The 12,675-nt window shown below is 46.8% G+C and overlaps 1 protein-coding gene across 2 annotated transcripts in view; it reads right to left on the bottom strand.

Moving 5' to 3' along the window:
* PRPF38B (pre-mRNA processing factor 38B) overlaps window positions 1-12,675 on the bottom strand; it is a 138,192-nt gene that overhangs the window by 29,907 nt on the left and 95,610 nt on the right. For both annotated transcript variants that reach the window (XM_086953896.1, XM_086953897.1), the window contains one exon: window positions 7,555-7,775. In XM_086953896.1, coding sequence (XP_086810022.1) covers window positions 7,555-7,775 — 221 coding nt within the window. The remainder of the gene's footprint in view (window positions 1-7,554; window positions 7,776-12,675) is intronic.

The following is a 12,675-nucleotide window of genomic DNA, read 5'->3' as shown; positions in this document are numbered from 1 at the left end:
CGGACATTCGCGAAATGCTCTGTACCATGGAAAAGGGCTTACAGGAGAGCATGTCTGCGATTGGCACAAAAATTGATGCCTTATCCTTCAGAATGGACAGGATGTCAGAGAGAGTGGACAAGCATGCTGAGAGGTTGGATATGGCGGAGCGTAGGCTGACGGAAGCGGAGGAAGCCCAGACGGAGTGGGATAAGGACCGTAAGCAGTTCGGTCGCCTGCTCCAGGTCATACAGGACAAAAAACGGAGGACTTGGAGGCTCGTTCACGGCGCTCCAACGTCCGCATCACAGGGGTGGCAGAATCCACCAGCACTGGCAAGATGGAACTGTTCGTTGAGAAGCTGCTTCGCACGCTGCTGGGGGGAGGACGTCTTCTCCCCCATGTTTATCGTCGAGAGGGCCCATCGCACTCTGGGTCCCAAACCGCAGCCTGGCCTCCCACCGCGGCCAATCATTGCCAAACTTTTAAATTACAGGGACCGCGATTTGGCACTACGGCTGGCGAGGGAGAAAGGGGAACTACAGTTTGAAGGCATGAACATTTCCCTCTATCCTGACTTCACGGCGAGAGTTCAGGAGGAACGGAAGCGCTTCGCCCCCTATAAGAAGCAGATGAGACATGGGGCTGGACTATGCCATGTTGTACCCGGCGAGACTCCGGATCAACAAACAGGGGCACTCGCACTTTTTCACCGACCCAGCGAACCTGAAAAAAAAATCGCTTAAGGAATGGGCCAAGGAACAGCGCAATAGCCCGAGGGGTCCACGTACAGACGAGGAAGAGGCTACGTCTCTGGATGGTCAGGGGTGATCTGTTCTTCGCCCCAGAGCCAGGTTTGGCTATGTCTTCGTGAGTGATTGTGTTGCACTACAAAACCCGATGTGCCTTCTCTCTGCTTGTCCGGACCACGGTTGATGGGCCCGGAGTAGTGCTACTGGGTTGGGTTCTTGCTGACATTTACTGCTGTATTTCTGGTTTTGGGGGGGTGCTACCCGCAGAACACTGGGACTGGATATCCACCATGCTGCTTACTTTCCGGCTGGGGCGGGGTGCCGAAGCAATGGGGGTAGGGCGGGGAGCTACGGTTGTACCTGGTCCTTATCTGAGCGTATTATTGTCTGGCTGGGAACCTCTGCCCCTGCGCTTTCGGCTTTTGACTCTCTAGAGGGTCTTGGGTTTGTAGAGGGTTGTATCGGGTGGGTTCGGGGTGGGTAGTGCTATGCTCTGTCTGACCGGGTTGGGGTTGGCCGGCTGTGGGCGGGTAGTTGTTTGCTATGTTCTTATGCTGCTGCTAATATGGTGTGTGGGGTTCGGGGTCTGTTGGGAGGGGGGTCTGTTTATGCCAACTACTGCATTGTGTCTGCTGCATCGTCTGCTCTGCCCTATTTTTTTCTCTAGTCTGCAATGTCGACCGCTGAGACTCTAGAACCAGAGAGCGCCCTGGGCTCTCTGCGATTACTGTCATGGAACGTGAGGGGGCTTAATGACTTCCGTAAACTCAGAAAGGTCTTGGTGTACTTGCAGCGCCACCGGATTGACCTTGCTTTGCTGCAGGAAACACATCTTCCACTGTCCAGTCCTATGTTGCAGATGAGGGGTCTTGGTTCCGCTTGTGTTGCTGCAGGGTTCACCACGCATGCTAGGGGGGTGATCACCTGGGCTAATCCCAAATCCCAACTGTCGCTAAAGCGGGTGGCGGTTGACTGAGGGGCGGTATGTGATTGCGCGATGTGTGGGGAAGGGACATGATCTTTTGCTGGTGAATGTGTATGGCCCCAACTACGATTCCCCAGATTTCTATGCTTTGCTGGCGGACAGCTGTAGGCAGTTTGTGGGCTCTAGGATGCTGTGGGGTGGGGACTTTAACCTAGTGCTGAACCCAGAACTAGACAGATCGGCGGGCCCCACTAGATCCCCGGCTGCTTCGGCATTGCTTCTGTTGTCAGAATGTGTGAAGCTTGACATGCTGGATGTGTGGCGTCATAGACACTCAGGGCGGGGTGGGTTCACCCATTACTCGGCCTACCATAACCTCCATACACGTATAGACTACTGGTTTGCTTCCCGCTCCCTGCTTGATGCGGTGAAGGGGTGTACGGTGCTGCCTCGCACACTGTCTGACAACTCGCCATTACTCCTGCTACTGGTTGCTCCTCCTAGGATTCCCCCGTTTACCTGGAGGTTCCCCCCGTATTCCCTCCTAGATGAAGTTTTCAGAGGGGATCTAGCCGACGACATAGAGACCTATTTCTCGACTAATGTGGGTTCGGTGGATAGCGTTCAGGTGCTCTGGGATGCGTTTAAGGTGTACATCAGGGGGATGACTATGACAAAACACTCTGGGGTGCTCAAGGCTATTAGGCGCCGGCTGCAACTCCTTGAAACACAACTCTCCGATCTGGAACGGCAGGCGGGAGTCTCGGGTGCTGCCATAGACACAGCCGTACTTAAGCCTTTGCTAGAGGAATTTCAAGAGGAGGCGGATAGGGAAATTAAACATGGGTAAATATGCCACGGCGCGCGCGTATGGGGAACGGGAGCGACCTGGTGCTCTCCTGGCCAAACTGATGCGCAACAACAGGCCCCCATTGGTGATAGAGGAATTAGTGATAGCTGCTGGGGAAGTAGTGGAGGAGGAGCAGGACATACTAGCGGAATTTCACTCTTACTATACGGCACTCTACTCCTCGAGGGATAGCCACCTTGAGGAGGAAATCGACGACTATTTAAGCTACATCCAAATGCCCTTCTTAGCCGACTGGCAGAGAGAGTTTCTTATGGCCCCGATCCAAAAGGAGGAGATAACGGAGGCACTGGAGGGCATGAAGTCTGGTAGTGCTCCTGGAGCGGATGACCTCACGGTGGCGTTTTACAAGGCCTTTCAGGACAAACTCGTCCTGTATTTGATGCTTCTGTTCGATGACATTTGTCAACAGGGCAGCATGTCGAAATCCATGAGAGAGGCGCTACTTATTACCATCCCGAAGCCGGGTAAACCCCCTAATCAGTGTGGCTCTTACCGACCTTTGTCGCTGATCAATGTGGACGCGAAACTGTATGCAAAGGTGCTTGCGACCAGTTTGGCGCTCCTGGTCCCGGACCTGGTTGCCCCAGAGCAGGCTGAGTTTGTCCCCTCGCGCAATCTCACTTATAATATCCGCACCGTATTGGGCACGATACAACACATTAAGCAGGAGAATAAGGCGGTAGCCATCTTCTTAGACATGGAGAAGGCCTTCGACTGTTGAGTGGTCGTTCATGCTTAGGGTCCTGCGTAAGTTTGGACTCGGTGAACCGTTTCTACAAATGTTGGGGGCTCTATACTACAAGCCCACTGCGAGATTGAAGATAGGGAACTTAGTGACTGCTCCTATCGAGATTGGAAGGGGCACCCGTCAGGGCTGTCCCCTCTCTCCGCTGTTGTACGCCATGGTTGCGGAACCCCTCGCCTGCGCTATACGAGAGTATCATCGGTTCGAAGGGATAAACTTTCCGACGTACCAGATTGGTATCTCAACCTACGCGGATGACACTCTGCTATATGTCCGTGACCCGGAGACAAACCTCTCTGCGGTGCTGCGGGAAGTGGTGAGATTTGGGGCCTTGTCGGGCCTTCGGGTCAACTGGGACAAGTCGGTGGCGTTGCCCTTGACTCCGGTGACAGTCCCTTTTGCCTCGGAGTACCCATTGCAGTGGACCACAGACTCCATCCGCTATCTGGGGATACGCATACATACGGACCCGGAGGTCCTTGTACGAGAGAACTATGGGGTCGCCTATTCCAAACTGGTAGATGATGTCGAAGTGTGGTGCAGGCTCCCGCTTTCTCTCATGGGCAGGATAGCGCTCATGAAGATGGTAGTGCTCCCCAGATTTCTTTTTTTATTTACAAATATACCGGTGGTCCTCTCCAAAGCTTTTTTCCGGCAACTTACTCAGACGCTCATCCGCCTTGCGTGGGGGGGTGCAGTGGCAAACGCTCATGCTTCCATATGAGCAGGGGGGCCTCGGGGCTCCGGACCTGGAGCGGTACTATAGGATCGCTCAGGGAGCACATCTTCACTCGTGGATTCATGGGGATCCTGGCACCCCTCATGTGACCCTGGAACGACTCTTTGCAGACCCCATCCCTCTCCCGGCCACGGTATGCTATCCACCCGATCGGAGGGTCGGCAATCTGGATTCTATCGCAGCCACTAACCATGCTTGGCATGCACTGGTTAGCTCCCGTGAGAGTGTGCTGCTGTACTCACCCTTGCTTCGTGTGGAGTGGGCAGTCTGGTTGGCCCCACTGACGGAGAAGGGCGTCCTGAAGGCGCTACGTGAATTGGGTATTGTCACCGTGGGAGATCTCTTCTTAAACGGCACCCTGAAGACGTTGCAACAGGTCCTGCAATCCTGCCCTGGGGCAACGCTGTTAAATAGCTTTCAATATCATAGGGTTCGTAGAGCGGCGCTGGCCACATTGGGCCCGGAGTTGGCCGAACCGCAAGAAGTGCCGGAGCTCAATTATGTAATCAAGACCCCTTCTTCTCGCAAACTGATAACGGCTCTCAGGTCGCTGGGTGATAGACAACGGCAGTGCCCCCCCTCCAAGGCCCGATTAGCCTGGCAAGCTGACCTCCAAACTCCTATCTCAGACGAAATGTGGCGCTATTGCTCTACCAACACTAGAAAGATCTCACTCAACAGTCGGCACCGCCTGATACACTTTAAATTCCTGCAGCGTGTTTACTACACGCCCGAAAGGCTGCATAGGTATGGCCTAAGGGAGTCGGCGGAATGTGAGCGTTGCCACTTTCACACGGCAGACTCTCCATATGGCCTGGACTTGTCCCGCTATTCATAAGTACTGGGTAGAGGTCTTTGCGGATCTCAGCACTATTTTAGGTGAGGTAATTTTGCCCTGCCCGGCGCTCGCATTGCTCGGCTTTTCCAAACCGCTGCCGGTGGCACTGCGGCGGCTTGCGGACATGGCGTTACTGATGGCAAAGCGCCTGGTGGCCCTGTGTTGGATGCGGGGGCCAGTCCCTACGAAGAGGCGCTGGGAGGCGGACTTACTTTACTGTTGCACACAGTCGGAGGTGTATAGCGAACTACTTCCTCCGAAGAGTCGCCCCAAGAACTTCTGGGGGTTGTTTAGGGCGTTTCAGAGCGTGCAAGGGGATGGTGAGTCAGATCCTGAAGGAGTGGAGTTGGATGTGCTGCAGGAGGATGGGGTTGCGGCGGCTGAGGATGTGGAGAGTGGTAGTTGAAGGCTTAAGTGTTGTTAGTGAGTAGTGGTTCGTGCCTGGCCTTAACGATGCTATGCATGGGAGGGGTGCTCGGGACGGCTGTCCTGGTTGTAGGTAGACGCTACCCCCACTGAACTTTGTTTCGCCCCCGCGGGCAAGTGAGTCGACGCCCATGGCCCTATTGAGGGGTTTGAGGAAGTGGTGAATGGTGGGAGCGGGCGAGTGGACACGGGTTTAGGTAGTCTGGCTGGTTTTTGGGGTGGGTGGGCTTATGTTTGAATGGGGGTTTTGGTTCCTGTATACACCTTTACTGGTTTCCCTCTTGAGAAACTTCTTCCCTGGATCTTCATGCATTTACTACTGTGAGTCTGCACTGGTCGTACCGCCCTGGCACACTGACCTGCGCTTGGAACTGACACCGCCAGCGCCGCTGAGTGGGCGTTCTTTGGACATATTGAGGTCAATTATCTCCTGCTTCCATGGACTGGTGCTACTGCACGCTTCTTCTACACCTGCAGTTACGCCGCCAGGCCTCCGGGCTGTTGGTATCATGGCTGTGTGTTTTATCTTTACCAAGGGAATTGAGAGTGACCTCTTGCTGCCGCCGGCCTCTGGGTTGTAGGCGATGATGGCTGTGTGTATGACTCGAAGGTGTAATAAAGTATAAATTTAAAAATAATATATATATATTGACTTACCTATTCACAGTGCCTTCCGTCACAGGTTGTGAGATTGTAGCACTAGAAATACACATCAGTATCTCCAATGCACTAATCAAGATTTAATTATAGGGCTCTCTGTTTACACACAGAACTCAGCAGTGCATCAACTAATAGAGGTTTCGTAATGTACTACAGTGCGTTTCCCACTGAAAACTTTACATTTATTTATAATTTACGCTGCCCATTATTTTACATGTAGCTACCTGATGGTGAAAGACCTAAACAAAAGCTACAGAATATTTTGGGGCTTATTTAGGAGATGCTTGCATCGCCAGAGCATCACTTTTTTTGACGCTCCAGTGGTGCACACGTCTCAACCATACCTACGAGGCAGTGCAAAGTCACCATGCATGACTTTGCATGGTCTCATAGATACTGAGTAAGACATAGCAGCACAAGTCTCCGAGTTCCCTTACTTTGCGTCAAGCAGTTGTTCCAAGGCCTTTCGTGGGGTTCCCACGCAACACCCGTGGATTTCTATGCTGCCCCATATTTACAAAATCAAGTTCCAAAAACGGACGCCTCCCCAGCAGAGTTATAACGAGAAGAAATGTTTTAATTTCTCCTTGTCTTTTCCTCTTTCCAAGAGTGCTGCATTTCACAACTCACATAGAAGGAAAACGCCTCTCTGGATTGTTTTTGTGAAGGAAGGTGCCCCTTTCTGTACAAAAACAATCCTGCCTATATTGATGCTATGCAGCAATTTGTGCGCCACCGCAAGTGAAAAGGACAGTAATGAACCGTATTTCATAAATGAGGTGCATTCCTGCCCTTTCACATTCGAGTAGGGCAGTGCTGCAAGAAGACTTGCGGCGCTGCCCTAAGCCAATTCCTCATAAATGAGGCCCTTTGTTTTTAGCTGCACCTTTGACTACACCTCCACGATCACTGACCTTTGGTTTGCTAAAAACCGTTTAATATTATTTCCCCACCATAAAAATTATTTGCTGTAGGAATTGGGGGCGTTTATGGTGGTCGATGAGGAGTACCAGGTTCTAGAAATGTTTGTAAGAAGGGGGTCCTTACGCCTAAAAGCTTGACAAGGGGGTCTCAGCATCAAAATGTTTGAAGACTTCTGCTTTAAGGTTGGAGATTTTCCCAGTTTCTAAATCTCTTGCACAAAGCTTCAAAGCAAGCCACAACTCAATTCATTAGTAAAATTGGTGTGTATCTTCTTCACATAGAGGTGAAGTCACTGTAGTTGAACATTTTACAATGCTACAGTACTGGCCAAATTAAGGATAGCACAATTATTGTGAATAAAAAGTTGCCAAATTATGTAACATTAGATGAGTGCATATCACGTGTACACATAGACTGCATGCCTTTATATTATCGATCACCATTTAAGTGGGCACATTTATATGGTCTAAAATTATTTTGGTGAGAGAAGGTAGGCCTGTGCACAATACAGAAATAAAACATTTATTTTTTGTAATCAAACTATGGTTTTTGACCTGCTGCTCATTTCCAAAGAGGATTATAATTGAAAAAAAAATAGTTCCACCTTTTTTCTTATTTGGACTTGGAGTGGGAATCACACCCTCGCTATTACAGAGTACATCAAACACAATCAGAAAGGATATAAATTGTATAACCTTGAACGTCTTCGTTCTGTATGTCGCTCAGTTTCTTCTGCTTCTTCTTTGCCCTCCTTGATTTGTCTAGGTTTTGTTTTTATAAGCTGGTCAATCTGTTTTTGAACAGGTACAGGGATTCTTGGGAACAAGGTGGAAAACCACTCAAGTTTTGTGAGAAAAGAGCGAAGCATTACCCCAATAGTCATAATACAGCCTCCACCAGCCTTCACATCTAGGTCCTGCAAAAAAAAAAAATCGACATCTTTAAGAAAATGGGCACCTTCAGCATTCACTGCAAATCAATATTCTTTTTATTTTACCAGTTACAGAATTACTGAAATGTATTAAACTACGCCATCTTTAACCAAGTAAGGCTCTCTTTAGGATTCATTTGCATTCGTAATACAAGTTACACAGAGGGTAGGACAGAGTATGTTTGCCGGACGCACAAATCTACTGATATCTGCGTTGCAGGAGTAGTTTTATTTTGAAGCTAAAAGTTATGATTTTGTTTTTAATACACCTACAGAGACATCAGTGACTCATTTAACTGATGGACTTTTTAATGTCCTGCCTTGTAATCATACAAAATTGTTTGTGAAAAGAGTTCTTAGTGCAATAACTGAAAGCAATAGCAAACCAACTGCCATGAAGCAGCGAGGTTTCCAATTTTGGGTTGTGTATGAAATAAATAAATGAGAAATATTGGTAATGCATAATCCATGATGACCATTGTCTCTGAAAAGTGTCATTACCGCATGAAGGCCTTCTGGATATGCCCTCTCGCAGATCAGGACATGTTAGTCAGCTATTGTCAGTCCAAAACCTACAGTGCAAGCACACAAGGAAAGTGAGATTCATTGTTATCTATACATAAACAAAGAATTCTGCCGCTTGCACTCACACACATTAAGTGTTAGTTGTATTTTAAAAAATATTTGAAGCTCAACAGATCCATGGAAAAAGTGAGCTTGTGCAAGTACGAAGAGATGAATAATTCTACTACATAGCATGCACTGATCCATACTTACAACTCCTTTTTAAATTTAAACAAGCAATTACATCCTTTTAATTTTAATTAAATCCACTCACATTCGGCATCTAATTGTACCAATCAAATATGGTAAGAGCTTGGTGCGATAACTTTACTTTCTAGTAGTCTTGTTTATATACCAAATGAACATAAAAAAAGGCAGCACACACTAAAAATTATTTTAAAAAAAAATAATTCTGATTATTTGGAGTAGGGTCCTTGAATGACAGGGTAAAAAATAAAGAGGACTGATGTATCAAGTTACACTTTGACCAAACTGCAATTTTCAGGAACTATTGTGAGGTCTGTCCACACATCACTTGTAGAAATCATTATTTATCTCAGTTGTTCAGAGTGTCACTTTAATAGCATCAATATATAGTGGGAACCTCTGATCGAAACGTTCACCTGTAACATTTTCACCTGACGTGATCTCGACCAAAGGTACTCATTCTTTCCATCCACTGAACATTTTACATTTTATTTTGGAGTAATGCTAGGGTAACGCAGTGCTACAGGAAAAGGTGGTCTTAAGTAGGAGTGAATCTCTAAACAATATGAATGTTGTACAATACCTGGTACAGGAACGCATCTTCTCAGTATTTATTAGTTCATGGTCAATATGAAGGACAAGCGCTAAAATAGCGCTATGTTGGAGGGCAAGAGTATTAAACACCAAATGAAATGAGTCATCTGGAGCTATAGTTTGTAGAAAGATAAATGAAAATCACTACAACTTATTTAACAAGCATTTACAATGCAATAGGTCTCGCAAATACATTATTTTGAGCTATTGGTATTGTAAATGATATTGTTTTTTTTCCTTCATGAAGCATTAATCACATGGTGCAATACAAAATGACAATAGCTCACTTTGTTGTAATTGCGACATCTATTGCATTGCGTTTGTACTGGTGTGAGTTTGGTATTGTAAATAGTACTGGCTTTTATTAATGTGATATTTTTTATCACATTAATCTAATGCATAAAAATGTTAATACCCTCTCATTTTGGAATAAGGACTCTTGAGTGGATATTACATCTCTCCATGTATTGTTACTATGACTGCAGTTACAGGTGTGAGATCACCATCACTGCAGATATAGGTGTGATATTACTATCACTGCATATATAGGCGTGAGATCAGTATTCTAGCAATAGGAAGGTAACACCTCTCCCTGTAGAAGGCTTCCATGGTTCCGGAACCTCAAATTTGTGGCATACACACATAGAAGCTGCTTGAGAATCTGTGCAAGGGACACCCTAATTGTCAAATCCTAGTTAAACCCCCTGTCATTATGGCTGGCCTGACACTGACACTTGCGATGGGGTTCGATAGACATTAGTAGTTTACCCAGAACCACCAACTTCCCCAGGTTCAGCAGCCAATCCCTTTGCCCGTTTAATAACCATGTATCCTATCCCGGCCTTAGCAGCCCCCTTTAAGTGCTGGTGTTTGATTATTTCAAAACTGGCAGCCAGTTGACTGGTGCTGCTCTTGCAGCTTGCAAAGAGTTCAATAATTAAAAGTGTTTGTAGCAGATGGGTGTAATCTTCATAATTTATCTTTAAACAAATCAAGACCTATTAGAAGTGGGCTATATTTTAGTTGAAGACATTTGCGTCATCTTGTCTAGCTTGCCCTGGTGTTTTAATAACACGGGAAGTGTGCCAGGTATGGAAAAATGTTGATTTCCAGCTAGTGGTTTGTTTTTGTGCCGCCTGATTGCCTCTTACGCTACATCCAGCGCCGCTTCGAGTTCATGCAGCTACTGCTGAATGGAGGCTGCTGCAGCTTAAGCGGGCCTCGTTGAGGCAGTGGAACACGCCTGTGGCGCTACCCTCCCCCACCAAGGCACGACTCGCACAAATAAAGGCAGCAAGCCAGAAGTCCCATGTAAAGCACCAACCGGCTTGCCTCTTTTGCCATACAGAATGCCAAAACTAGCAAAGTCAAAAGTAAACTATTTCCTCAGACGCTGCCTTAAAACAAAGCACATGGTTTATTTAGCATTTGCCTCACGACTGACGACAGGCAGGCTGATACCGCAGCCCCTCATTCCTTGCACGGATTGCCTCCGCCTCACTGCAATGATAATGTGCTGACTGATGGGCCGAGAGGTTACCGACTGCCTACTGCTCACTGGCTTCCGTTACTACAGTTGCCTCTTTGTTGCCAGCTTTCGAAAGTGCACTTTTCGTTTCTCATTCTCCCTACCTCCCTCCCTTGCAGTGTCAAGAAACATCAGACCCTCCATATAGCAGGAAACAGTTACTAGAGTGATTTTGTGACTACACTATCACGTCACTGAGGCGGAGCTTGGCCATTCGAGAGCAGAGGTCTTGTTAATAATTTCCATTCTGTGATGAAAAAATTCCAAAAATCTGCTTTTATTTCAGCACCTGGCTCGAACCACCATGCCGAGATACTGATAGCAACCCGATCAAAAATAGGAAGAAAAACACCCTGGTTACCACGAGCAAAGTAAACACGGACACTAATTTCATTGTCACCGGGTGTGGGGTGATTTCTGCTGTATAATGAGACCGCAACGAGGGCAAAACAAGTTGTCGGAAACATGATCGGGCAGTACACGCCTCCTAAGAATAAGAAAGTGCTTCACGACAGCCAAAAGGCAGAAGATCCAGTCCGGATGGGCCGGACGAAAAGGGTGGCAACCAAAAGGCCTCAGTTCCAATCGGAGGCCACCATTTTACATAAATGATGATGCCAGCCAATGAAAATGGGGGGGGGGGGGGTTAAATTTCCTTCTGAAATCTCATCCACAATATCTCTCGCAGAGCGAGCAGCGCATGCGCACTGCAACACTAGGCGAGACCTAAAAATGTTGCTATGCTCTTGGAGACTTATCAAATTTCAAAAGAAAGCTAGATACAAAAATCGAGAGAACTGAACCAGAGAAAATTAATAAAATCATCACTTGGCTTTAAAAAGATTAAAAGCATACAAGGAGATTATGCGCCAGACGATAGGAAAAACAAGAGGTGCCAATATTATAAAGAAGATTTATCCTTAAGGCACCGTACCAAAATTGTCAAGTGCTCCTAAAAGTCATTTATAAAATTCATCCTAGTCATAAATCCATTTAGGAAAGACAGCGCTTAGATCATCAATACAGATGACCAAAGAGACTTTTGGTGCTTAAATACTGCCAATAGTGCAAAGCCTTAAACTATCTGGGGAGCACAGGATAAAATATTTCAGAAGCAATATGACTAAAAATTCAAGCATAGAGTCTTCAGATGATGCAGGGGACCACCAACTGGAAAAAGTGCATTAGTAATAAGTGTTATGGGGCATGGTGTATGCTCCCAGTCCTTTAATGTCAGCATTCTCCTATGGAGCTACAGGAATCCACTCATTCAATGATCCACACGTGAAGTCTTCCAGAACCTTGGTTTTATTTAACACAACTGTGACTGTTCAGGATTTTAAAAAATCTCGTCAGTTGGCACAGATCACCCTTCAAGAGGATTTCTCACCCCTCAGAACAGCTCCATGTACTTTGCTTACGGAACAGGAGGGGTAGCCAGGAAGCACCTTTGGACCCGCATGTTCCTGCAAATGCAGACCACATGGAATAAGGACTCATGGGATATTTCACACAGGCGGCATTGCTGGTCCATACTACTACTATTACTACTTAGGTATCCGTAATTATGAGCCTTGGTACAGCCAAACCTAAGCTGAACCAGTTGTGTTCTTACAAACCAGTAGTCTCTAAAAATTAGACTGGCTATTGATGTCCATGCAATAATGTTTTAAGAACCAAAGTAAAGACCTGGCACCATCTTTGCTCATTTCTACTTGAAGAAATTCCTGAAGTTGATTTCCTTTAAAATGATGGACCATTCTACTACATAATGCCCTTACAGGAAAATGTTTCTCTCGCACTTTATCTCAGGAAAATCACACAAATGGTAGCCGAGATTAAAAAACATACCTTCTATCATGTAGACATATCTTCTTAAACTTTCTGTATGCTTCATTTTCTGAAAGCTGCTGAGAAAATAAATTGCTTTTTCACGAAAACGTGCCTCTTCTCTAAATATTAATCTCACGCAGACCTGTCTGATGTTGCTGG

This window comes from Lissotriton vulgaris, chromosome 1_1, assembly GCF_964263255.1.
Source record: "Lissotriton vulgaris chromosome 1_1, aLisVul1.2, whole genome shotgun sequence".
In the NCBI taxonomy this organism is placed as follows: domain Eukaryota; kingdom Metazoa; phylum Chordata; class Amphibia; order Caudata; family Salamandridae; genus Lissotriton; species Lissotriton vulgaris.
This window is presented reverse-complemented; position numbering and strand designations above follow the sequence as displayed.